At 43.1% G+C, this 27,491-nt stretch overlaps 1 protein-coding gene across 3 annotated transcripts in view; it reads right to left on the minus strand.

Moving 5' to 3' along the window:
- LOC142582547 (glycoprotein antigen BM86-like) overlaps positions 1-27,491 on the minus strand; it is a 54,080-nt gene that overhangs the window by 13,462 nt on the left and 13,127 nt on the right. For all 3 annotated transcript variants that reach the window (XM_075692393.1, XM_075692392.1, XM_075692391.1), the window contains 8 exons: positions 26,321-26,434; positions 24,146-24,225; positions 22,359-22,411; positions 19,928-20,067; positions 18,704-18,874; positions 10,164-10,295; positions 9,325-9,431; positions 1,744-1,796 (listed from right to left, as the gene is read on the minus strand). In XM_075692393.1, the coding sequence (XP_075548508.1) occupies positions 1,744-1,796; positions 9,325-9,431; positions 10,164-10,295; positions 18,704-18,874; positions 19,928-20,067; positions 22,359-22,411; positions 24,146-24,225; positions 26,321-26,434 (850 nt within the window). The remainder of the gene's footprint in view (positions 1-1,743; positions 1,797-9,324; positions 9,432-10,163; positions 10,296-18,703; positions 18,875-19,927; positions 20,068-22,358; positions 22,412-24,145; positions 24,226-26,320; positions 26,435-27,491) is intronic.

Consider the following 27,491-nt stretch of genomic DNA (forward strand, 5'->3'; position numbering starts at 1 on the left):
CCTATTGTGGTTTTGGCACGTAAAACCCCAGAATTAAACAAAATATATATGATTGTTGTTCTTCGCTATACAAACCTACCTACCCTTATCGAGGCTTTGAAAAAATTAGCATGTCCCCACAGCGAACAAGACGGATACGTTGTTATTGAAAGTCACCGTGAGAATGCAAGGACACTGTTTTTATTTTCCTTATAACTTATTTAGCTAGTACTGACTGGATATATCTTAAAATACTATGCTTGTGATGTTTTAATGAAGAACATTTAGAACGTCGCCGAAGAAATCAAATTCAACTGTTTGTAAAAGCCACCTCTTGCTTGATCATTAACATTCCATTTTTCTTTTCGGCTTGTCAAAGAAAAAGAAAAGTGCTCAAACCGGTATCTGAAATCGCAGCTGTCGACATCAAGGCGCAGTATTGCTCGAGTGCGCTGCCTTCATGGAAGGGACAGAAGACCAATAATTGTTGCCTTCAGGCACCAAAACACGTTAGCTGGGCACTATGTCGTCGTCACATCGCTTATCGCTATCGCTTAACAGCTGTTTCGATGCCCAATGTCTACCCACCGCGATTACTTAGCAGCTATACGGCGTTGCGCTGATAAGCACGAGGTTGCGGGGGCCGTATATCAATGGGGGCGAAATCCAAATACGACCGTGTGCCAAGCATTGGGTGCACGTTAAAGGACCGCAGGTGGTCCAAATTAATCCGGAGACCCCCGTTACGACGTGTCTTATAATCGCATCGTGGTTATGGTAGGTGAAACACCAGAATTTATTTTATTTCCAACGTGACTCTGGATGAGCGCGGCAGGTAAAAATATCGCGGCCGTCGTCATACTAGATGCCTCGTGCATTGAAAAGGCGATGGTGTGAGTGTAAGCATCAAGACATCAAATTCATTATATTACAGGGCAAGCTGAGCCAGATATAGAAAGCTGAGCCGGGCTGTGGGTCAACATTGTCTAAATTAAACAGCCCCAAAGGAACGGAGTGTGATAGAACCGATGCTCTCAGAGGCTTGACGACAGTGCTGTTGCGACGCGGAAGTGGTGCATAATTTGATTTTCTTCGCCTTATTTTTAACTGTGGAGAAAATTGATAGGCATAGGGCTGCGCCAAAACTGTAATTTCAAGAAACTGATTCGTTCGTAAAGGAAGAAACAAAAATATTAGGAAGATAAATATTTATTGTAGTAAATACCTGATTTGTAGAAAAAAGAAAGTACTGAGTTGAAAAGCCTCTCTACCTATAATATCGCATAGGTTTACAAAAGGTTCAACCGCATAGATTGCATTCACATTTTCTTAACTTCTTGGCTAGCGTTGTTTGTCACATCTCGTACGCTGTCAACTGTCCTTTCAGTGCGCAATCGTATTTGTCGTATGCGGTCGAGTGTGAGCCGCATCTGTTGATGAATCGCCTTCCGGTGGTACAATTATCGGACTGTGTAAAGCCCTGACGACGTCCAAATGAACCATAATTTCCGTGAGACGCCGAATTTACGGAGACACGGTATTAAGATCTCATGATTGGAATCTAAAACAAAAGTAACTAGGACTATAAAATAAACTAATATAGTAGCAGATAATCCTTTGCAAAAGCAATGGCGACCGGATATAATCAATACGTTCGAACAAAGTAAAGGAAACTGTGCAATGACATGTATACTATGCAAAGATTAACCTATTTTGACGACACCGCAGAGGGATTAATTAGGAACACGAAGAGAATGCACTTACGAACACTTTAGTAGCTTGACAGTTCGGAGCGTCTGGCGATAAAGATTTCGCATCTGAAATATGAAACATGCTTTGCACGTTAATTTTGCTTGTGTGTGACGTTTAATGCGTTAGCATTAGGAGTGTCAAAGTTGTAATAAATAGATAAAGAAATGTATGTATGTATGTATGTATGTATGTATGTATGTATGTATGTATGTATGTATGTATGTATGTATGTATGTATGTATGTATGTATGTATGTATGTATGTATGTATGTATGTATGTATGTATGTATGTATGTATGTATGTATGTATGTATGTATGTATGTATGTATGTATGTATGTATGTATGTATGTATGTATGTATGTATGTATGTATGTATGTATGTATGTATGTATGTATGTATGTATGTATGTATGTATGTATGTATGTATGTATGTATGTATGTATGTATGTATGTATGTATGTATGTATGTATGTATGTATGTATGTATGTATGTATGTATGTATGTATGTATGTTGCAAATGACAATGGTGTGGTCTGCTCGGGACTACAATCAGTTGCACTTCTCTCCTTGAAGAGGCAGGATGTGTGTCGAGTGAGCTAATGAACAACATTCCAATGTGGTGAACGCGGTTTCAACCATGGATCCAGGACCTCAAAGAGGTGCGACGTGATGCCAACGCATTTCTGTCGCATTTACCGCTGAATCGCCGCTGAATTTTGGTTTGATCGATGATTTGCTACGGCTGCTGTAGCCGGCAGAACTGAAGGTAACGAAAATATAAATAAGAGATAGAGCATTCGTTAGTCTTGTGTTGAGGCCTACATAGAAAGGACCGCAGAAAATGGCATTTCATATTTAATTAAAATTTTAAATTAACATACTATTTGTAACCAATTACTTAACCGTAACTTGACCAACAGCCACAAGATAAATCAAATATAAAAAAGCAAGAAAATATGGAGCTCTTAAACTAAAAAAATACCCTTGTAAACATAATGAACAAAGTAAAGAACTTATCCTGGTCGTCCTCAGGTTATAACAGGTATCAGTAATTCTCCATGGCAGTTGATCTATTCTGTCTTGCCATCTACTAGCCTTCTGGTTAGGCTATTTGTGGTGCCTGGTTCAGACACAGAGTTGGTACGGCTTTTTTCATCAATGGCCTCGCTTTTATTCTAGCGTCGCTTTTTATTGTTCCGTCTGGTTTGATATCTCACTCTATACGTGACACTTTCCAGTGTCACGTATAGGCATAACACGGCTTGAAAACCACGAGCGTTGCCGCCCCTTGACGAAGGTTATGCGGCTCACCTGTTAAGCAGGCAAGCAACTCGGGCTTTGCGAAAAGACATGGCGGTAAACATCCGTGATTTTACTGCTCGCGATAGGTCAGGAATTTCTTCACGCCTAGGCCAAGACAAGCACATTGTTAAACTGAGTGAACTAAGACAAAATTCGCCAACTCTGGGGCGTGAAATCAGCGTTGTGCCAGCCGCCCCTATGTAGTTTCCTCTGTAGGCTAGAGTAGTAGCAGGTTATAGGGACCGTATTCACGTAGAACAGGCGCCGGAACCACGCCCCCTAGTTGGCCGAGGCCAGCAAAATTGCTTCGGGACGACGTGGCATCTTCCCTGGCATTAGCACGCACGAATGCATGCAGGATCTATCGCGAGGGTTGGAATCACGGACATTCGCCGCAGTGCGTTTTCGTGAAGTGCGAGTTGTTTGCGTACTTGAGATAAAGGCCTGCCGCCCAGCCTCAGTTGCCGTATTCAGGACGCTTTTCACCGGTGACAGTAGAGCCGCCAGCGATAGACGGTGATGGCAAGCGTGAGCCCGCCGCCGCCGGTGTGCCGAGGCATTTTTTTTTAGTCAACGGACGCTTTTCAAGCACGCCCAGTGAGCGGCCTGACTTAACCCAAGGTTCAACCTTCTCGTCGTTCGAACTCCAAACAGTGTGTACTGTGGCGACAAAGTGGACGAAAGCCGTGGATTCGGCGTTATGGCGTGTACCGTTGTGCAGTTTCTTCGACATGTGCAGGTTAGTTTCTGTTACCATCCTCTTGAACGGCTGTTTTTTGGCTAAGCGATTTCCACCGCAAACGCTGCCTTCAGCGTTGTCACATCAAGATATATAAAAGCCCGGGGCGCTCGTACGCGAGGCAGTAACTTTTTTCTGCATTGCCGCAGCATTTCTTTTTTCGATACTTCTGCTATGCGAAGAAAGGCAGTAAATTTCATTCTGGGTCCATCAGAGGACCGGTTTGAACAGCTTCCAGAAGAACGAAAAGCTGCAAAGTTGAAGTTATTGCCAATAGAACCTTGCCGACTTCGGATACGGTCGAGTTGAGAGTGCAGTTTTCGGGCCCGAATAGGAAATTTGTAGAAGTGCGCGACTTAATTATGCCCGCTACCCAGCCATATAAATATTCAGGTCCATTAGGATCAAGGTGCGTTAGAATATGTAATTCTAACACAGATGACCATAAGGGTCGCGGAAGATCAAACAACTTATCAGTCACTCCCGCGAGGATTTTCGCTATGTGCACTTGAAAGCAGAAAGAGCGAAAAAGAATTGGAGGGAAAATTTTAAACAAAATAGACAAGATGCAACTGAAGCTGGCCTGAAGTTTGACCTTTATCTCGGTGATAGGTATCCATTGTAAACGTGGTGGTTGTTGCTGGTCTGAGTGATTGTGGCGCGGGCACTCACAGTGGGGGATTGTCGATGAATCGGGTGGTGTAATTACATATATAAACATAAGGCAATTAACAATGTGGATACGCTGGAACATAGAAAGTGAAAATTTTGTTAGAGATAAAAGCAATTCGAAGAAAACCGCGAATAAAAGAGCTAATAATAAATAAATAAATGAATGAATGAATGAATGAATGAATGAATGAATGAATGAATGAATGAATGAATGAATGAATGAATGAATAAGTGCATGACGTGTACGCGTTGACAATCAGGAGATTCTGTCGTGGCACTGCCTGGCGGTGTTTGGTTGGCAAACCGTCTCCGCATCAAAAAGAAAGATTTTTAATTTCTTATTAGTTTCATTTATTAAAATATTGCCTGAGGTGCGAAGTCACGTGCCATCAGAATCACGTGATTTTTTTTCTTCAGATTACTATAACTTTAAACGGGATTGCTCCACACGTTGCAACGGTGTGTTTTGTGCGCTCCTGCGCAGCGAACTTTCGCAATTGTCGTGCTTGAAAGTTGTGCTCCTTAGCATTTTGTAAAAATGCAATTTCAAGTAGTGTGGCCCTGTGTTAGTCATTCTACCCTCGTCTGGCTGTGTCATATCAACCACTTATCACCTTTGTCTGAGGTGCGTGAACCCATGAAACAAAGTTGAGAGGAGTTAACATTTAATGTTCATAGTAATAAATCACCATCCAGAGACTCCGAACGCATCATCATCGATGACCTGCATTTGTACTGTATCGTCACTGATTGACGGAAGTGCTCATATTCTAGACTTGCTTATCTGCAGCAGCTCTACTACGTTTACAAAGGCTTATACAAATGTACCTAATGTGTGAATTAATCAATAATAAATAAATAGATAAATAAATAAGTAAATAAATAAATAAATATGCACATCAAACTCAAATATTGAAATCTACGTGGAACAAACACTTAATGCAGCGGTCAACGAAATGCTCCAAATTTCCCCATTTCGTTCTACGAGAAATCGGTGTGCTCTGGCGTAGGCGTGCTACGCCGTGGCACGTATTTTACACAGGCGCGTTTGTTGATTTTTTTTCGTTATCTGAAATATAATGGTCGCGTCTTTGCCAGTCCGCCTTTGTGGGTACGTGCCATACTGTGGAAATCATGATCATCATCAGCACGCGTCAATCATATCAAAAAGCTAGTCAGCGTTGGCACGACATGGCGTTGTGGGCTTGTGGCAATGTGTGAAAATTATCATCGTAGTCAACCCGCGGGCATGCTTCTTAGCCGATCCCCTGTTGTGGGTATCTGCCATAGTATGAGAATCATAATTCATAAATACGCTGGGATCATCGCACATAGCTAGGTGGTGTTGGTAAGAGAGAAGTGTACGTAAGGTTATGGCATGTTCGGGTCATTTCATAGAATATTCGCATGTTTTATTTGGCGTTCACCACAGGAAACCATGAGAAAGGACAACCTTATTTCACCACCTGAAAAGGGAGACCTCAGTTTTGTGCATTTGTTTATGCAACAATTTGTAATAGTAGTATCTTATTTTAAAAATTGTCCGCCATTCGTTCCTTCTTGCATTTAATCGAACGCGTCTTGCTTCACACCTCCTTTTTATTTTGTCCTGAGAAAAACAAACTGTGTTCAAGAATTGCCTTTATGGGGCTTCCTGAATGGAACTGTCCACACTGTCTCATATTTAACAGCCATGTTTCCTGTACAATATTTGTTTAGCATTAATCTAACGTCGCTAAATGTAGCACTTGTTCATAACACTTCATATGAACCATCACCTTTATCGTCAGCTTATTTTATGTCCACTGCAAGACGAAGGCCTCTCCCGGCGATCTCCAATTACCCCTCTCCTGCGCCAACGTATTCCAACTAGCGCCTGTGAATTTCTCAATTTCATCACCCTACTTAGTCTTCTGCCATCCTCGACTGCGCTTCCCTTCTTTTTGCACCCATTCTGTAACCCTAATGGTCTACCGGTTATCTAACCTACGCATTACACTACCTGCCCATCCCCATTTCTTTATCTCAATGTCAATTAGAATATCGGCTATCCTTGTTCGCTATCTGATCCACACCGCTCTCTTCCTGTCTCTAAACTTTATGTCTAACATACTTCGTTCCATCGCTCATTGCGCAGTCCTTAAGTTGTTTTCGAGCTTCTTTGTCAGACTCCAAGTTTCTGCCCCGTATGTTAGCACCAATAGAATACACTGATTGTACACTTTTCTTTTCAATGATGATCGTAAGTTTCCAGTCAGGATCTGCGTTCCAACCAATTTTTATGCTTTAAGTCTCCTTTTCATGGTCGGGGTCTCCTGTGAGTAATTGACTTTGGTAAACGTACTTCTTCACAGACTCTAGAGGCTGACTGGCGATCCTGAACTCTTGTTCTCTTGTCCGGCTATTGATCAGTATCTTTGTCTTCTGCATATTAATCTTCAGCCCCACTCTCGCACTCTCTATGTTAAGGTCCTCAATCGTTTGTTGTAATTCGTTTTCAGTTTTGCTGAATAGAACAATGTCATCTCCAAATCGAAGGTTCCCGAGTATACTCGCCGTGGATCCTTACTTCTAAGCCTTACCAGTTTAATAGCTTGAATGCTTCTTCCAAGCATGCAGCAAATAGCATTGGAGAGATTGGGTCTCCTTGTCTGACCCTCTTCTTTATCGGTATCTTCCTACTTGTGTAGAATTAAGGTAGCTGTGGAATCTCTGTAGATATTTTCCAAGATATTTACGTAAGCAGTTTGCACTCCTTGATTAGGTAATGACTCTGACTGCTGCTATCTCTATTATTAAATGCCTTTTCATTTTCCACAAAAGCCATTTAGAGAGGCTGATTGTACTCTGCCGATTTCTCGATTACCTGATTGATGGCATGGATGTGATTCATTGTAGAGTATCCCTTCCTGAAACCTGCCCGCTTCCTTGGTTGACTAAAGTCCAGTGTTGCCCTTATTCTTTTGGAGATTAGCTTGGTGAATATTTTACATAATATTGGAAGTAAGCTATAATGGACCTATAATTTTTCAATTCTTTAACGTCTCCTTTGTTGTGGATTAGTATAATGTTGGCATTCCTCCAGTTTTCTGGGACCCTTGAAGTCGATAGACAGTTCGTATAAAGGGGCACAAACTTTTCAAGCATGATGTTTCCTCCATGTTTGATTAAATCGACTGTTATTCCGCCTTCTCCTGCCGCTTTCCCTCGTTTCATGTCGTGCAAGGCTCTTCTAACTTCATCGCTAGTTATGGAATGCGTCTCTGTAACCTGTTCATTATTACTTCGAAAAGAAGCATCGTGGCTGTACCGTGTACTGTAGAGGTCAGTATTGAATTATTCCGCTGCTTTAGCTATATCTTCTAGATCGCTGATGATATTATCCTGCTTATCTTTCAGTGCATACATTCTGGTTTGTCCTATGGCAAGCTTCCTTCTCACTCATTTCATGCTGAGTGCAATTTTACTGTTTCCTCACTCTTTCTCACGTGATAATTTCGAATATCTCTTATTTTCTCCTTGTTGATTAGTTGTTACAGTTCCGCGAATTCTATCTGATCCCGTGAGTTCGACACTTTCATTCTTTGTGCTTTCCTCCATTTCAACTGCTGCTTCTGAAGCCAGCCTAGTTACGGTTTCATTCATTACTTATACGTATGAAACCGTAACTAGCCAACGTGCGATAAAGCGTATTTGTATCTATTTTGTCAAAATATTCTTTGCCGTGTCCGTAAAATGTGTATAGAGCCAGCAGCGAAAACATTTTTTCTCTAACCTACACACTTCTAACTTCAAAGTTAAAACATCTCTTCCCGAAAAGAGTATATGTACCCTGGAATGCAAATTGCAGACTTTGCAACAAACCCGAGGCAACCGAACACTCTTCCTTTCTTTGTCGTGACGCACTTTATACAATGTTCGCATAATATTACTCAAATTGAAATGCAATAAATTAAAAGAAGTGCTGTTGTGGCCTAACGGACAAAGCATCGGGTTGCCACCAGGGGTTTGAGGTTCGAATCCTGTGGCTGGACGCGTTTCATTGTTTTTAAGGTGAATGCGAATCTACATGGCAGGAAACCGACCAGCGACCGACCGACCCAGGCGAAGCCATGAAGTGGTAGCCAATGAAAGCTCCATGCTGATGATTAAATTACTGATTAAATATTTATTTAAATACTTATTCATTATGATTCATATGAACATTCAAATGATAAGATTTATGCAAATTTACTAAATGAAACGTTTACGTACACAAAGGCAACGCCCCAGTTTGTACAGTTAATTCGCAAAACGAGTGAACATTAGTTACATAGTCGTCCACAAGTACTGCACCTTGTGATTTGTTTTACTTATTCGTAAAGAGCCCGAGCATTATTTCGCGTTTCGCGTTCTGGTGCCAAGCATGACGACACGGCTGGAGCAGCCGCATTTCGCCCCTGTTGGAAAGCAAAAGAAAGAAAGAAAGCATGGAAGAAAGAAAGAAATAACGAAAGAAAGAAAGAAAGAAAAAGAAAGAAAAAGAGAAGGGAAGAAATGTCCGTCCAGAGTTATTTAGGTTGACGATACATAAGCATAATGAGTGCAGAAGTGCATGTCAGTTGCTGTAGCATTGTCACAAATAACATTGCGTGATATACAACACAGCGAACATGAGTGCTAAGTGCTAGCGCTGCTGTTTGCTTTTGCTCTCTCTCCGCCGTATTGCGCTATCTTATCCTTCACAAAACAAGTCTCAATGGCTAAACGTTTCCCAACACCCCTCTTACGGCGTCATGGAAAGCCCTTGCTTTCGATATGTAAAGCGCGATGAGGTACATCATTCCTTGGGTTACAGTTAAGAAGCAAAGAGAGAGATTCCTTGTAGCGTACTTACAGCTGATTCTACGTTGTTCTTCTTGTCGGTGCAGTCGTCTACGCTGTACTGTGCCGTTCTCGAAGCGTTCGCTATCTTGAAAGACACGCTGTACCAATACACGTGCTCTGCGTGAGGGAATCGTGGAAAAACGGGTGTTGTTGACAGATCACGGGAACTTCTAGTCATATTGTATCTATGCATAGTTTCTAGTTTTAGAACCGCTGCGCAAAAATGCAACGAAGAAATAAAATATTCGAACTTACCTTATCAAAAGCGATCAGCTGATAAAGACGGATAAGAATACGCGCGTAATAAACGTAGAACCTATTATGACCTCACTACTTACAAAACTTCGGAGCCTTGAGTGATAAGTAAATGAGACAGATAATCCTGTGTGCTGCCTAAGAAAGTTAATTTTCTTTAAGAAGAAATCTAGGGACTACGTCCAGCACAGATTTAATATATATATATATATATATATATGTACCCTCAGTGGTGTTGGTTTGCCACAAGGCAAAGAACCTTACCTTTGAGGCTATAGAAAAATAACTCGATACGCGACAGTCAGCTCAAATACGCCTGTGAGGAGAAAAGTAGTCGAAAACTACTTTTCTGGTCATTTTGTGTGCACCTAAATACCCGACATGATATGTTTGATAGCGATAGTCATTATAGTTTCCTTGGCGCAGTTTTCGTGTCTTACACTTTCATGTCGTTATATTTACTTGTCACAAGAATCGCAAAAAAAAAAATCGTTGCCATCAATGATTTGATTTTACACCTTAAGATGCGAAGGGTTTCGCAGTGCGATGCCAGACCTCCAAGCAGTAAAGTCAGATAAAGAAGTGCCTCCATACCCAGAAAACAAGCCTTCTCATTTGCATTCCACTCAAACGACTCGGGGCAGGAGCATCTGGCCCCGCCGGACTCGTCTACGCATTTGCCCAAGATCGACGAACACATCTCAGCATCGGCCTGTCCACATGGCCCTGAAAAATAAATGCTCTGCGACTCAGCTCGCAAAGGAATGGCCAGTGCAATGAAAACTCAGCGTCATGTGTACAGCTTTTTTCCACCTATAATTGTACGAAAATTGGCAAGGAGCTTACATGTAGTCCGACATTGTGGATCTGCTTAAGTAAGATCATTCGTTATGCAAAAATAAAGCTAGTGCCGGCAAGTGGAGCCCTGAGGCGATCACCGAATATTATAATAAAGCGAGTGTTGCAAGGTCTCCCGAGTCCCAAAAGGCAACTGTGGGTATGAAAGCTGGAACCAGGGCAGACCTTGGGTAAGAAACGCCCAAGCGAAAGCGTGCCGGGGTTGATCGCATACGAGATCGGCTGTCTGCGAAATTATACACCCTAGCCCCAAATTCATGGACTAGTCCTGGTTTCAGCTTTGGTTTCCCCGTTGCTTCTTGGGGCCCTGCAGTTCGCCCCCCCCCCTCCACCCCGCAATAGACGAGGGAACTTTTCTCAAGTTCGTTCAGGCAATCTTATGAAAGAATCACCCACACGATTTTGCAGGCTATAACTCCTAGGACGTGATATAGTAACACCGCTATTATAAATAGCCTGTCCACAGCGGATGCAAGCGCCATTTCTAATGATTTTAATCGGCACATTGAATCTGTATTCATGCATTATAATGGTGCAAGACTAGATTTTCTTAAATATAATACAATTCCCCCATATGTTGGTTTTGAAACCTCGGAAGCCGGTGTTTTTATTCTACAAATAAAAGAGCGGAAATCTGTTGGTCTAGACAACATACTCTTTTCTGAAGTGGTTTGCAGAATCGACCTCAAGATTACTTTTGCCTGTATTTGTTGAATCACTTTCTACTGGTGCGTTACCTGTTGATTGGGCTCATTATAACATTCAACCACTATTGAAGCAACGTGAGAATAGATTATCACGAACTACCGCCCAATATTTTAGGCGGTAGTTCACATAACGACAAAATTTTACGGAACACGAGATCTGAGAAAAAGTTGAACATTTGCGCAGCCTAGTATTTGCATTTACATTCTCTGCTAGTATATGTGGACAACGTTGTAATATTCGGTTTTACTGACTACTATTACAGGCTGCTCGGAAATTGAACGTTTTCTGAGATACCGTGGTCCGTAAACCTTTGTGGTTGACCGTACATGCTGCAAATTACTGGTACATATTATTCGTAAACATGTACCTTTTTTTAGATCAGCATTCACTTATGTCTCCATCTCAGGAGGGGTCTAGTAGTTCTCCTACCTCAATTCAGCTCGTTGAAATAACCCATTGCTAGCTATTAACAGTCATACACAAATAGAAGCAATTTTCTTCGACATTGCCTGAACATTCCGTAAGATTTGTCATGATAAACTGCCTCTCACACCACAACGTACATTAAAGGATGCATACCTCGGTAACTGGATAGAGTTGAATTCTGCTCCAAGGCAGCAGTAAGGTCCCGTTTAATAATACAACCTCGAAAAAGTTACAGCGGGTCTCAGGGGTACTACAGAGTTCAATGTTTCGGCGAATATTATTCCTTATTTACATCAATCATAGTGTTCATGATATGATGGTTCAGTTCAGAATGTCTGCTGGTTATTTCGCGGTATATTCAGAGATAAACTCTGTTCAGGAGCAGCAATACCTTCAATCAAAAGTAGATAAAGTGATGTAATGGCAGGTGTCTGTGAAGTCTGAGAAATGTGCAATTATGTCAGTGCCAAAAAAAAAACAATTTTTAACCTTTTATTACATAGCAAATTGAATCCTACTGTCTCGTGTTAAGGATTTCAAATACCTCAGTTTCTCAATACCTCAATACATCAATACGACGTCTAATTGTCGTAATGTCGTATTGCTAAATGTCGTATTGCTCCCATGTCTAATATCATCATCATCATCAGCCTAGTTACGCCCACTGCAGGGCAAAGGCCTCTCCCATACTTCTCCAACTACCCCGGTCATGTACTAATTGTGGCCATGTTGTCCCTGCAAACGTCTTAATTACATCCGCCCACCTAACTTTCGGCCGCCCCCTGCTACGCTTCCCTTCCCTTGGAATCCAGTCCGTAACCCTTAATGACCATCGGTTATCTTCCCTCCTCATTACATGTCCTGCCCATGCCCATTTCTTTTTCTTGATTTCAACTAAGATGTCGTTTACCCGCGTTTGTTGCCTCACCCAATCTGCTCTTTTCTTATCCCTTAACGTTACACCCATCATTCTTCTTTCCATAGCTCGTTGCGTCGTCCTCAATTTCAGCAGAACCCTTTTCGTAAGCCTCCAGGTTTCTGCCCCATATGTGAGTACTGGTAACACACAGCTGTTATACACTTTCCTTTTGAGGGATAGTGGCAACCTGCTGTTCATGATTTGAGAATGCCTGCCAAACGCACCCCAGCCCATTCTTATTCTTCTGGTTATTTCAGTCTCATGATCCCGATCCGTGGTCACTACCTGCCCTAAGTAGATGTATTCCCTTACCACTTCCAGTGCTTCGCTACCTATCGTAAACTGCTGTTCTCTTCCGAGACTGTTAAACAATACTTTAGTTTTCTGCAGATTAATTTTCAGACCCACCCTTTTGCTTTGCCTCTCCAGGTCAGTGAGCATGCATTGGTCTCCTGAGTTACTAAGCAAGGCAATATCATCAGCGAATCGCAAGTTGCTAAGGTATTCTCCATCAACTTTTATCCCCAATTCTTCCCACTCCAGGCCTCTGAATACCTCCTGTAAACATGCTGTGAATAGCATTGGAGATATCGTATCTCCCTGTCTGACGCCTTTCTTTATAGGGATATTGTTGCTTTCTTTGTGGAGGACTACGGTGGCTGTGGAGCCGCTATAGATGTCTTCCAGTATTTTTAAATATGGCTCATCTACACCCTGATTCCGTAATGCCTCCATGACTGCTGAGGTTTCGACTGAATCAAACGCTTTCTTGTAATCAATGAAAGCTATATATAAGGGTTGGTTATATTCTGCACATTTCTCTATCACTTGATTGACAGTGTGAATATGGTCTATTGTTGAGTAGCCTTTACGGAATCCTGCCTGGTCCTTTGGTTGACAGAAGTCTAAGGTGTTCCTGATTCGATTTGCGATTACCTTAGTAAATACTTTGTAGGCAACGGACAGTAAGCTGATCGGTCTATAATTTTTCAAGTCTTTGGCGTCCCCTTCCTTATGGATTAGGATTATGTTAGCGTTCTTCCAAGATTCCGGTACGCTCGAGGTTATGAGGCATTGCGTATACAGGGTGGCCAGTTTCTCTAGAACAATCTGACCACCATCCTTCAACAAATCTGCTGTTACCTGATCCTCCCCAGCTGCCTTCCCCCTTTGCATAGCTCCTAAGGCTTTCTTTACTTCTTCTGGCGTTACCTGTGGGATTTCGAATTCCTCTAGGCTATTCTCTCTTCCACTATCGTCGTGGGTGCCACTGGTACTGTATAAATCTCTATAGAACTCCTCAGCCACTTGAACTATCTCATCCATATTAGTAACGATATTGCCGGCTTTGTCTCTTAACGCACACATCTGATTCTTGCCTGTTCCTAGTTTCTTCTTCACTGTTTTTAGGCTTCCTCCGTTCCTGAGAGCCTGTTCAATTCTATCCATATTATAGTTTCTGATGTCCGCTGTCTTACGCTTGTTGATTAACTTAGAAAGTTCTGCCAGTTCTATTCTAGCTGTAGGGTTAGAGGCTTTCATACATTGGCGTTTCTTGATCAGATCTTTCGTCTCCTGCGATAGCTTACTGGTTTCCTGTATAACGGCGTTACCACCGACTTCTATTGCGCACTCCTTAATGATGCCCATGAGATTGTCGTTCATTGCTGCAACACTAAAGTCCTCTTCCTGAGTTAAAGCCGAGTACCTGTTCTGTAGCTTGATCCGGAATTCCTCTAGTTTCCCTCTTACCGCTAACTCATTGATTGGCTTCTTGTGTACCAGTTTCTTCCGTTCCCTCCTCAAGTCTAGGCTAATTCGAGTTCTTACCATCCTATGGTCACTGCAGCGTACCTTGCCGAGCACGTCTACATCTTGTATGATGCCAGGGTTCGCGCAGAGTATGAAGTCGATTTCATTTCTAGTCTCACCATTCGGGCTCCTCCACGTCCACTTTCGACTAACCCGCTTGCGGAAAAAGGTGTTCATTATCCGCATATTATTCTGTTCTGCAAACTCTACTAATAATTCTCCTCTGCTATTCCTAGAGCCTATGCCATATTTCCCCACTGACTTGTCTCCAGCCTGCTTCTTGCCTACCCTGGCATTGAAGTCGCCCATCAGTATAGTGTATTTTGTTTTGACTTTACCCATCGCCGATTCCACGTCTTCATAAAAGCTTTCGACTTCCTGGTCATCATGACTGCATGTAGGGGCATAGACTTGTACCACCTTCAATTTGTACCTCTTATTAAGTTTCACAACAAGACCTGCCACCCTCTCGTTAATGCTATAGAATTCCTGTATGGTACCAGCTATTACCTTATTAATCAGGAATCCGACTGCTAGTTCTCGTCTCTCTGCTAAGCCCCGGTAACACAGTACATGCCCGCTTTTTAGCACTGTATATGCTTCTTTTGTCCTCCTAACCTCACTGAGCCCTATTATATCCCATTTACTGCCCTCTAATTCCTCCAATAACACTGCTAGACTCGTCTCACTAGATAGCGTTCTAACGTTAAACGTTGCCAGGTTCAGATTCCAATGGCGGCCTGTCCGGAGCCAGGTATTCTTAGCACCCTCTGCAGCGTCACAGATCTGACCGCCGCCGTGGTCAGTTGCTTCGCGGCTGCTGGGGACTGAGGGCCGGGGTTTGATTGTTGTATTCATATAGGCGGTTGTGGCCAAGTACTGCACCAGGGTGGCCAATCCTGCTCTGGTGAGAGAGTGCGTTACCGGTTCTGGTCACCGGGATCAGGCCGCACTCCAGGCCTGTTTGTGCAATTTTCTCAACACACGTTCTTTTTTTGTATTTTCCGGTGGAGAATTGCGCGGCACCGGGATTTGAATCACGGTCCTCTTGCACTGGAGACGGATACTCTACCGTCCTCGCAGGAGTTAAATTAAAAATTGCATTATGGGGTTTTGCGTGACAAAACCACTTTCTGATTATGCACGCCGTAGTGGAGGACTCCGAAAATTTCGACCACCTGGGGTTCTTTAACGTGCACCAAATTCTAAGTACACGGGTGTTTTCGCATTTCGCCTCCATCGAAATGCGGCCGCCGTGGCCGGGGTCCGATCCCGCGACCTCGTGCTCAGCAGTCTAACACCATAGCCACTGAGCAACCACGGCGGGTCCCGCAGGAGTTGTACGCCTCATTTAACCTACGGTGGGGCCCTATTTGATTAGTCAAGGTGGGCCAATCTGAGCCCGGTTATACCGCATTAATGGCACTCGGCTAGAGAACCTGGCATTTATGACCTGCACATGTGTGGCCACACATGTAACGCAATGTCTAAGCTTTATTTCCTGAAGCATTCCCTTCGTAATGCTTCAGGTCACACTAACCCTCTTGCGTATAAATATTTTGTAATAACTATCCTTCATTATACTAAGTTTGTTCCGGACGCTTTAACAAAAATCATGTCAACAAATTAAATAGACTACAAAATAAGGAAGTACGATTTATTTTTAATTTCGAATAGCTTTATGGACAAGCACCAATTTCGAATCTACTGACAAAGTTAACTTGAACTGAATTTCCGAGAGAAATTGAGTGTGCAAATTGAAATTATTAAGGTAACCAAGCATGTACTGAACTATGATACGTGTTCTTGATATGCTACTCGGCGCTGATATCCATTTACATTAGCTCCATTTAAATACCCAAATAATACATTTAAGTATTCCTTGCCTCGAGGAGTAGCTGAGTGTAATGAACATGACGCCGATATAGCCGAACAAAATGAGTTGGAGAAATTCCAGTGCGTTCCAGAACTACGAGGTGTACTTGACGTTTTTTTTTTCTTGACGAACATGTATGTATACTTATCTTGTTTTTACGTTTTCCTTGACTATCTTAACGAACATATTTTATAATTGTATTCTATTTGTATTTCTGCTATTGTTTGTACTACTCCGGCCAGAACTTATATGGTTGGGATTAGTAGTAGTTGAAAAAATAAATTATTAATGAAACGTTCTTTACACATGGTGCTTGCGCAAATTATCACTTGACTTCACCCTTATATGGCGCACATTTTTAACCTTCTTTTTAATTGTATATGTATAATTGACCATGTGCATATCTCTCTGTTATTCGTGCTGGGCATTCAAGTCAGCGCGTTCTTACAATTAACAAAAACCAACTAGCCCCATTTATTGCTCTGTTTATCTTAGTAGTCGAATCAATGAAATGCGTTGAAAGCTTGAAAGTGCTGTTCTCTGCCACAAATTTTTTAAGTACATCACTATGGAGCTTTATAAGTACAAAACGGGGCCATAGAACATAGAAAAGGTTCTCGAATTAGAGTTGTCGCTCGGCGAGAGGATATATTATAAGTTAGATCACTGAAACGATTTCATTGCATAAAGAAGTATTGCGCTACAGTAAATTTATAAGCGAAGTTATACATTGAGGGACTAGACTCATTTATGACCTGTTTGAGTGTACGGTTGTATAGGTGCATGTGCCGTCTACGAATTTGTCGGATCACTGTTTAAACTATATCTTTCACCCAACACCTGGAGCAGTATGCTGGGCCGGCAGCCACAGAAACATCTCGTACTTGCATTACATACAGCATCTCCCTCTCTCTTACCCTCCACTCCTGCTACCGATAGTTGGCGTTGGCGGTCGACGCCAGAAATGGCTGGACATAACTGGCACACAAAAAATGCAGGTGATCTCTTTCACTGAAAATAGAGCTCATCTTGTAAGGCACTAATGGTACAAAGTCTCTGTCAGATATATCCAAATCATTTGAAGTAGTGTCGCTGCTGTTACAAGCAAGCGCACATGCAACAAGCACTGAGCTAACACACCAAGCTGCGGCGGTGAAGAAAGCTGCAACACGCCCACTCCGCAGCGGTCCAATATGTTTATTTGCATACATTAGATCGAATGCAAAGCGATGAGCAAAGCAGCGCAGCCAGTCGACAGCACTGAGCTGAAAGACGTAGTGCTTGAGCCACCAGTGCTGCCTGTTAAAAAAAAAAGAAAAAAAAGGTGTATTTTGTGAAAGGAATATTTCCACCAAATGACTCCGCATATTCATTTAGTCGCACAACCCCTCAAATCTGTCATAATTTTCCTAGCACTGTCCGTGCTGAGGGCGCCATCATGGAGACTTCTCCCTGTATTCTAGAACGATCCTCTCCTGAGCCTCTCAGGAGCTCCTCCCTCTCCTAGCTCAAGAAATTAAAGCCCCTTAAACTTCGTAAAGTAGTGACACTCTCCTCCTCCGCCTTCACTCCTCGTCGTTTCTCCTCTCTTTCACGCTCTCTCCTCGACCATGGCGCCCCCTACACCACCCGAGCGTAGCAACGGCGCCAACATGTGATCCTCGCCACTCCGTAGACGCTCCTCTAGCGAAAATGGCGCTGAAGCACGTCGCGAGGGCCCACGTGATACTATTAGGCCAATAGCGACGCGGCATCGTCCTCACCAGTGCGCGCGAGGAGGAGGCGGCATTCTTCAAAGCGTGGCGCTACTTTACGAAGTTTAAGGGGCTTTACAGAAAGCAGACAGCCAGGCCACCCCTAGGAAGAAGTGGTCACTGCGCTTCATGACCATTCACGACAATTCCTAAGAAGCGTAGCCACATTATTAGTCGAGCAGCGGCGTATTGCTCCAATCTGTGGAGTGGAGGAATAGCCTCGAGTCGAGGGTCGTATTCGAATACGAGGCTAAGAACGGTCGCGAACCAGTTCAAACGCGTTTATCGGTTGTCTGTACCTGGCAGCTAAACTACGGCGTTCGTTCGTCGGTCGCCTTCGTGGTCAGTGCAGTGTTTTGGGAGGGCAGACCTTGGTCAGGTGTGAATGACACGTTTAGCCTTGCTCTTCATGGTTCTTTTTTCTCTTTGTAAATGAACCAAAACAAATTTCAAGTTCCAGGATCCTCCCGCCACTAAACGTATGCCTTTGCATTTTTACTGGACATCCCACCGACTCGCTTCACACTAAGCATGATCGCTGCAAGCACTACGAAGCACAACAAAAACTAAGCCCGGCACACCTATGAACATAAGCAAGTTTAATATGGCGAACCATGTGCAGTATTCGTTAAGTTTGTGCGTGCTTCTTGCAGCAATGAAACATGAAAACCTTGCACCACAGATTTGTACCCGAAAAGATCGGGGCTAAGAATTGTTTACACTACAGACACAGGTAAAGGGGGGAAACGGGGGAAGGGGGGGGGGCGAGGCGAGGACTTACTTTCACACATGGAGCGGCTCAAGCGTCCCGTCTGAACAACTTCTTTTTCCTCGTATCCTTCCGCGCACTTGAACGAAACCATGTGCCCGTCTTGGATGCACTTGTTCGTTCCTCTGTACTCCATCTCCACTCTCTTCAGCACTCCGGCACATAGGTCCTCAATTTTGACATCTGTAAAGCATTCACAGCTACCTTACTGGACGTAAACTAACCACCGCCATCTAGGGCGTCCCTGTATTAGGGACTTCTCATCGAAACAAAGATGATTGTTGGTGTTGTTGTCTAATGGCATTCCCTTTGAAACAGTGCGCCGGAAGATAGTGACCTAGTTTGCTTGAGCTAATCAGGTTTTAGTACATCTACGACAGTGCAGTATTTTGCCTATCGCTATTTCATTTTTAAACTGTACATCTGCTGTCATCGTAAAGTGACCTATGCCTGTAACGGCTCGGTTCCATCTCTTCCATGCTTTCTTATTCAGGAATTTTTTGAGCGTACCTTGCTCATTTCGACCGCTGGCCAGTTAACGTTCGTAGCAACTTTGAAACTTGGCGCTCCTGGAAGGTCGACGATTCCTGTGATCGTGGCTGGGTGAATATCTTGGCATTTTATCGCAATGTGCTGAGTCATCTCCAGATTTTTTTCCTCCAGGAGAGACATGCCTCATCCTATTGCGAATATTTGCTTTCGTATGTTTCTGTGCTAAGGCAGCCAGATCTGCTCTGCCCAGATGAAAGCAGTGCCCTTTGTGTTCCTTTTCTTTCCTCATTTCTTGCGTGTCAGCTTTGTAAATCTCAACGGACCTTTTTTTTTATCCCGTCCTTTCCATCAAATTAACTCACCTTTCCTCTTCCTTTCTTTCTGATGACTATAGGCTGTGTACTTGTACGTCCGGTAATCCTGTACTTGGTTCCATGTTTTTCTGGCCCTTTCTCTATTCCATGCACATGCTTTTTATGTACAGACATTTGTGCATTTTAGCGTGGCGCAATTATTTTCGATCACTAAGCATAGCTACGCCAGCGACTTAAACGTTGCACCTCCTTTTGGTGACTACTCGCAACATGAATACACCGATTTTTTTTTTCATTCCACTGAACTTCCTAGGCTCATAACATAGGAATATGACTGAATATAACTGTGAATACGTAAACATGCATTGCCAGGGTAGCATATCTATACAAAGACATATTGCCGAGAGCTGCAGAAAAATGGTCAACTTACCACTCACGGAGTTTTTCACGACGGCTAGACTTGGGTAAAACATGCAAAATTCGCCTTCTGGGTATTGGCACGCCCGAAGACGATTTAGCAGCGCGGTCGGCGGCAGTGTTCTGAATACCAGCCGGATGGTGACATCTTTGCTATGTGCGTTGCATCAGGATGTTGAGGAAGAAATAGAAGATTATTAAGAACACAATGAGTTGCTGTTTGCTCTTTTTTTTTTCCGGAAACCGGAACAAGTTTTGCCGACATGAAATGAAAAGTAAGGGCAAACAAATAATCCTATTAGCGACTATCGCGCTAATTCTGTTGTCAATTGCTGCTGTGAGTCTTGGTAAGGAAAAATAATTGTTTTATCTCAAATAACTATTAATAATTTCAAGGAGTCGCGGTAGACGATCGAGGTGTAGTTGCCTGTAGAGCAGCCTTCCAACCTTGCATTAAAGAACTGCTCGGAGTGAAAGTCACGTTATATATTGAATACGATTCGAACCGACAGATGAACAGTGCGACTAGCCTCTTTCTGACGCTTCTGTTTTCAATGAGTGCTGAAGACACAACATTTTCGAGTCAACGGTAAATTACTGCATGCAGAATTTGTATGCCATGCAAGCTCTACGATAAGTATACACTTAAGTAAATCAGCATTTCAAATGGGGCGATTTCATGTACGCATACAAATCATTTGTGGGCATGAGCATGTAAAGGAGTGATTAAATTTGCAAGTACGTATATATCTAAAGCACGCTGGTTAAAGCGTCTTGCTTTAGATGGAACTACATGGTTGGCTTGCTTTCGTTCATTAGCTTGCTCTGCACTCTCCAAAACATTAAAATTAAGAAGTAATTTTTCTCTCCATATTCACTTGTTATTATTTCCTGGTATCGCAAGCTGTGTCCCTTAATGTATGTTTTCGCGAAATTGTTGCATAATGTTTTCAATATACTAGCAAATAACCCTGCGTTGGTTTTGCGACGTCAACAGCAGTATTGATTGCTCAATCTCGACCGTGACAGATACGCATGCGTAAGATGCTACAGAGGAAGTAGCTAAGCGCGTTACCAATTCTGTGGCATGTATCGCCCTGCTTCGAGAAATGCATGTCATTCCTAAATGTCCAAGGTAAACGTTCTGTACCTTAGAGACCTAGTTCCCAGTGATGAGAAGCGAGCGGCTGCCATTGGTTACCTGAGAGACACTGCCTGTCATTACGAGCGTACTAAAGCTTGTGGAAGCCCTAAATAATCTGGAAGGAGGAAAGAGAAAAGTAGAAGGCAGGGAGGTTAATCAGAATAACGTCCGGTTGGCTACCCTACACCGGAGTAATGGGAAAGGGGCAGACCAAGATCACAGGGAGAGAGAGAAGAGGGAAGGAAAGAAGGAAATTGCGGTGAGTTCGCTGACGCGTGTGCTCTTACAGAAATTCATTATGTATACAGTGGGATAAGGACGTTGCTCTGGTGCAGCTCTGCAAGTTAAGGCATAGCCTTCCCGTAACAGTTGTGAGAGACAATAAGTGTAATCTCTAAAGCCTCTCGTGAGCCCTCTGTTTGACGAACGCCGAGTGTCGCGCTGCGCTTGCTCGTATGCTCGTTTAACCGCGCGACTGAATCCCTTCCAACGGCGAGTTCGCGGTGGTTTAGAAGGAAAATGTCTGCTGTCACCACAGAACTCCGCCAGTGGCGCTACTCGTAACAGCTTTCCCGTAACTGAGAGTATAGGGGAGAGAAAGTAAAAAGCGTGACGCGCCTTCCGAGAAGAGTGGCAGAACAACACTAGGCCGTGATAAGGCGTAGCCCGTGTGAAATGCGAAGAAGCGCAGAGGGAAGGAACATACAATGAGGTTAGGCTAAGTTAGCTTACCTTTCTACATATACAAAAAAAAAAGAATGGACGATGTAGCGGTGTGCGCACCCATCTGTCGCCGATACGATCATGGCGTGACTTTGGACCACTGCACAGGGCTAACTAAAGCCTGCGGCGGCGGTTTGTGACGCAACGTGACCGCCCAACTTCGCCTTCCCTGATGAAATACTAGTCCTCATTCATTTACGACATATTCTGCACTAGGTGAGCTTTCCTTCTTTTTTTTTGATGGTCGTCCTAACATACTAGGCAATTAGTTCATTATCCAGCTCTCTAGGAATTGGGACTTCACACTGAATAGTTGATGTGTCGACAAGTATCCAAATGACACAATTTTTGTTTTATTGCTCTTTAAAAAAATTTTCTAGTAGCGCAAGTTCATTTTTCTTTATCTCCTTTCCATTCGTACTTTGAAGTTATCAGCAAAAGTTTAGAGTTGTGGCCATAATGTCATCTACCACAATTACTGCATGCACACGCAATGGGAGGCACAGCAAAGAAACACTCAAGAAGCGGCAAGTTCTTTCGCACGGAACTAGGTACCACACAGAAATTAGCTAATTACCTGCAATTCAGGATGTCCACTTGGGCCAAGTCACGACCGAATGCCGTTTTCATCTTGAAATATAACAAACGTACATTAGTTTAGTCGCCCACTTGAAGGAGTCAAAAATACAGCCAGGGTGCTGAGAAAGCTTCAAATATATCATGCACTTGACCCGCCCGTTGTTATCGTACAGCGTTTTAAGGTACAAATTGTGTATATACAGCTACGACGAAGCTTCGCGGGAAGATGTAAACTTGAAATGGTCAACAGTGGCCGAACAAGCGGAGCCTCAGGTTTCCACTACTGTAATTGTCTTCGACGGGCACAAGGGCACTTGATGCCCCCTTGTCCCTGCATGGCGAAGACCAGTCACCTTGTTGAAACGGTGGCTCTAGCATGACATAACTCGTTCGTTCACCGTTGAATATACTACATGCTCTGCTAATCGTATTGGCCAGATGATACGGACATTGACGAGAAGCAGCAATAAGAAAATCGACATTTTCTTAACGAAATAACAAAATGTCCATGGGCTGTCATGGCTGTGCTCACAGTTTACCTTCAAACCAAAATAAAAGGCTACCGATGAAAGGCAAAAAAAAAGAACAAAAAAAAAAGAGAGAACCGCTTTTTCGAAATGTGATTCAACAAAACTCCATGCGCAACTAGTGCGCATGTTCTGAGCAAAATAAAATAACCATTATAGTTTAGCACTGGCAAACTTCGAGAACAATTAATAAAAAAGAGCGTATATATATATATATATATATATATATATATATATATATATATATATATATGTATATAACGAGGGTTCCGATTTTTATTAGTCATATCATAAGAAGCCAACAAACACTGACACCAAGTACAACATCGGGGAAATTACTTGTGCTTAATAAATGAAATGACGGAACGATAAATTAATGAAAATTAAAGTGGATGAAAAAACAACTTGCCGCAAGTGGGAACCGAACCCACAATCTCCGCATATATATATATATATATATATATATATATATATATATATATATATATATATATATATAATATTCTATATTGTCACGTGGTAGTGACGGTGAAGAAAGAACACAGTAGCAGTACTGTGAAAGAGAAAACTAGCTTTTATTGGGCGAACCTGTGCCCACAAAACAGGCTACACTTAAAGCACAACTATAGCGGCGAACACAGTCGGCGATCGTCGAAAATCTGATCAGCGGGTCAAGCGCGTCGGCTTTTATAGATCAGTCATCGAATGTTCCAGATTAACCGTTGGGACCCGCATGCCTTCTACAAAGTTCTACACCATTCGTGTCAAGCGATGAAATCAGATAACACAAGGTTCGGCGACAACAGACAGCGGATAGAAGCATCGATAACTTTCCAGAAACTTCGGATACATGCACGCTCGTCCCGCGCTGTGCGATAACATTTGTTAGGCGGCAAAACGTGTCGCCCGATAAAGACAAGTACACGTGTCAATATATTATATACATAGAATATATATATATATATAATATATATATAATATATATATATAATATATATATTCTATATATATATAGATTTTTGCAGTCCCTGTATTTGGGAGTTATAATTCGTGTTCTTAATATGTTTTTTTAAGAAGAAAATGTATTTGTTATCCTTGTATGACATTTTTTAATGTTTTATTTGTGTTTAATGGCAGTTTCAAACAGTGTCAGTGCATAGAAGCATGCGCAAAAAATGATGTATACAAAACCCGAGGAACGTATTCGTACAAACGTCTACAGATGAAAGCGTACGTCCTTGCAAGGAGGTCTACATACCGCTTTCTGAACAGTGCCCGGGCAGTCTTGCGCATCGAGAGTCCCGTTAGGTTTAAAGGAAACAATGTAGTAATATCCCTCTGAAAAAAAAGAGAGCCCACATGATCGCCATCTCCTTGTCTGTGTTCTGCGGTGACACATGCAAGGCATTGCCCATAGCTTAATAGAAAAAGAAAAGAAAATGCACAGCGTGACACAAATGGATTGTAACGAAAACAAAATGTTGCGAAGGATAGCCACCAGCTTTATATGATATTGTCATTTCTTAATTTTTAGGTATTTGACGATTTGTAGCACGGCTCTGAATTTCATCGCTACCTTTGGTGTTTCGCAAAAGATGCAGTCTTTTCTTCTCTTCTTGTTCACAAAAAATTATTTATTAGAAGCTCAATTCCGCAACATATTATTTTTATTTTTATTTTCATAGCCGATATAGTTCCTGGTTTGTTGCTGCACAATTATGCCACAAGTAAGAGACAAAAATTAAAGGAACTGAAGGCCTTGGTGTTTTGGTAATTGCAACCATATGAAGCAAACTGACAGCGAAGCCAGGGAATGCCTGGAGAAAATAAACTGTTCCGTTTGAATTGAAACGTAGAAATGGCAATGAAATAGCAAAGTATCACAGGTTGCCGGACCCACATCTTTCGGATTACGTGTGTGGTGATTCAACAATAGGCTATGGGCGGCCGCCTTCCTGCCAACTTTACAGAATATTTGTGTAACGTGCAAGATTAGCCCTGGGTGCATTAGCCAGCGCCACTCGGGTCCATGGTGGTGGATGTGGAACATCCTTTTAGCAGCAAGCCTGATATAGTACGTGAACTCAGGGGTAGCAACTGGTAAAAAAACCCTCGTGTGCTACTTCTTGGCATCAAGACTTCCAAATCTAATGGACTCGCTATTTAGCCAGCTGAAAGAGGTAGTGATGGTCGGTCTATATTTGTTACAACAGTATGAAGCAAACAGATAGTTAAGGCATTAAAGGCGTAGGAAGTACTATAGTTGCTCTCCTGCTTACTGAATTGTAGAATTGCTCAATAAAAAGATTAATAAAGTGTGCGAAAAGCCTTGGTGCAGGTAGGAGCCGTGCCAACATCCTCCGCATTAACCGTAATTACCGAAAGTGGTTTATTTTTTGTCTCCGACAATACAAAGACGACAGGGAGTCCTCGCTCTACGATTTAAAAGATTGTTCACTCTTAGTACGAACACGGTGCAACGTGGCCGCGCATCGAAGCTAAACGGTGCAAGCGCACGTGGGTTTGGAGGTGTGGCGTCACGTCGTGTGTCGTCTGCTAAATCACGGCACGCAGCCGCACTTTAGCAGAAAGCACGAAGCCCCGCCTCCAAGAACCGTGTGCGCCTGCGCTGCTTAGCTTCGAGGTGCGGCCGCACCGGGTGCGCTGGCGCCCCGCCGAGCACGGCCACGCTGCGCCGTGTTCGAACTAAGTGCGAGCGACCCTGTACACTCTTGTGTTCAAGGTCTAGTATCAGAGCAGCACAACGCACGCTATTTTACTAAACGCACGTCTGACCAGTGACTTAACAGAAAAAAAAAGCGATACAGCTACGCGCTATATCACGTGAAAGCGTTGTTTTCTGCAGACGTCCACAGCAATAGGCCCTAATCGGATCCGCTACTCGTAAGGAATCATCTCTTCGTTGGCGTTTGCTAAGTGAGTTAAAATATTGGCTTTAATTTCAGTGATTCATGCGGAAAAACAAAGGAAGTCAAGAGATAACTGACCGAACATATGCCTGTCAAAAATATTTCTTGTTAGGTATGATGAATGATTTAGAAAAGGGGATATCATATATCGATAAAGTTCATTTATAGCGCTGATTGCGACTCTGCGTGTAGGAACTTGGCTGGCTCAGAATAACATATGAGACATATACTCAAGAAAGGATTTAAACCTAGCATGTTTTTACATATTACGTAACTTTTCGCGAACTGCGTGAGAGACGAGACGGAACTAGATAAACACGACCGCAGACTATCAATAGATACAATATAGGAACGCAATATAGCGCAAACGCAAACCGTGTTCTTCTAGTCTAGTCTCATTCTTCACGCCGCTGCCAGGTAGTGACATTTGAGACGGTTAAGCTGCTTTCTACCATTTCAGGTATTCACTTCATCGTATAAAATTGATCAGAAACATGTTTTACCTAGTTGGCATCCCGCACCATTTCGGTACGGCCACGGACAGTTGCACTGCTCTTTTCCGTGGTAGATCCCGCAGTATGCGTTGATCAGGTGGCATTTCTTTTCCCTGCATCTATCTAAAGGAAGAAACAGATGCGTATGATAATTTTTGTACATAGAAAGAGAGAGAGAGAGTGAAGTCATCAGAGAAAGGCAAGGAGGTTTGCCAGGCTGGGCACTGTTAGCTGCCCGCTCTAGGGAAGAGGGAAAGAGGCTGAAGTATGAGCAGCAAACGAGAAAGAAAAGGCTCACTGCACGCACGCGCACGTTGAAGCGCTCATAGTTTAGTCCCAAGCGGTGATGTAGGGAAGTGCACCTGTAGAATCGCAGCAACGCGTTTATGGCTTTGCGCATCGCAGACGCCCGAGGTCACGGTCCTGGGACCTTCTCTTCTGCAAAAGACCCGTCATCTAATTTCTCCAAGACGGCTGAAGAGAAAGCTTTCGGTTTTCGTGTGGTGGACAGCCACGCAGTAGGTGCTTTCAAGTTTTTTTTTTTTTTCATCAGTGCCATATCTGTTAAAGTGGGCACTGACCGCCATTCCGTTCAGTAATGAATAGGCGTTTGTACAGAAACGCCTATTCGCACGGCACACAGTATAAGGTTACCTCACGCCGTGTAAGACAAGTATAAAGTTATAGTTTTATGTATGGTCCAATGGCGCGAGGACACTGGTAGGTGAACTGTATACCAGTTCACGAGTGTGGCATAAGGTATAGGTAGAGAAGCAGCGATATTTAAGAACCCTGCTTGCAGCGGGAACATATCGCCCTTTATAACCGTCCACAACAGCGCTCTGTCCTTTGAGCCGCCGTGGTTGCTCAGTGGCTATGGTGTTGGGCAGCTGAGCACGAGGTCGCGGGATCGAATCCCGGCCACGGCGGCCGCATTTCGATGGGGGCGAAATGCGAAAACACCCGTGTGCTTAGATTTAGGTGCACGTTAAAGAACCTCAGGTGGTCGAAATTTCCGGAGTCCTCCACTACGGCGTGCCTCATAATCAGAAAGTGGATTTGGCACGTTAAACCCCAAATATTATTATTATTCTGTCCTTTGGCCCCCTTTTCTTCTCATTTTTGCGCTACTTTCCAACACATAATATCAAGAGAACAAACAAGGTGAATAGTGGTACAG

Source organism: Dermacentor variabilis, chromosome 5 (assembly GCF_050947875.1).
Source record: "Dermacentor variabilis isolate Ectoservices chromosome 5, ASM5094787v1, whole genome shotgun sequence".
Classification (NCBI taxonomy): Eukaryota; Metazoa; Arthropoda; class Arachnida; order Ixodida; family Ixodidae; genus Dermacentor; species Dermacentor variabilis.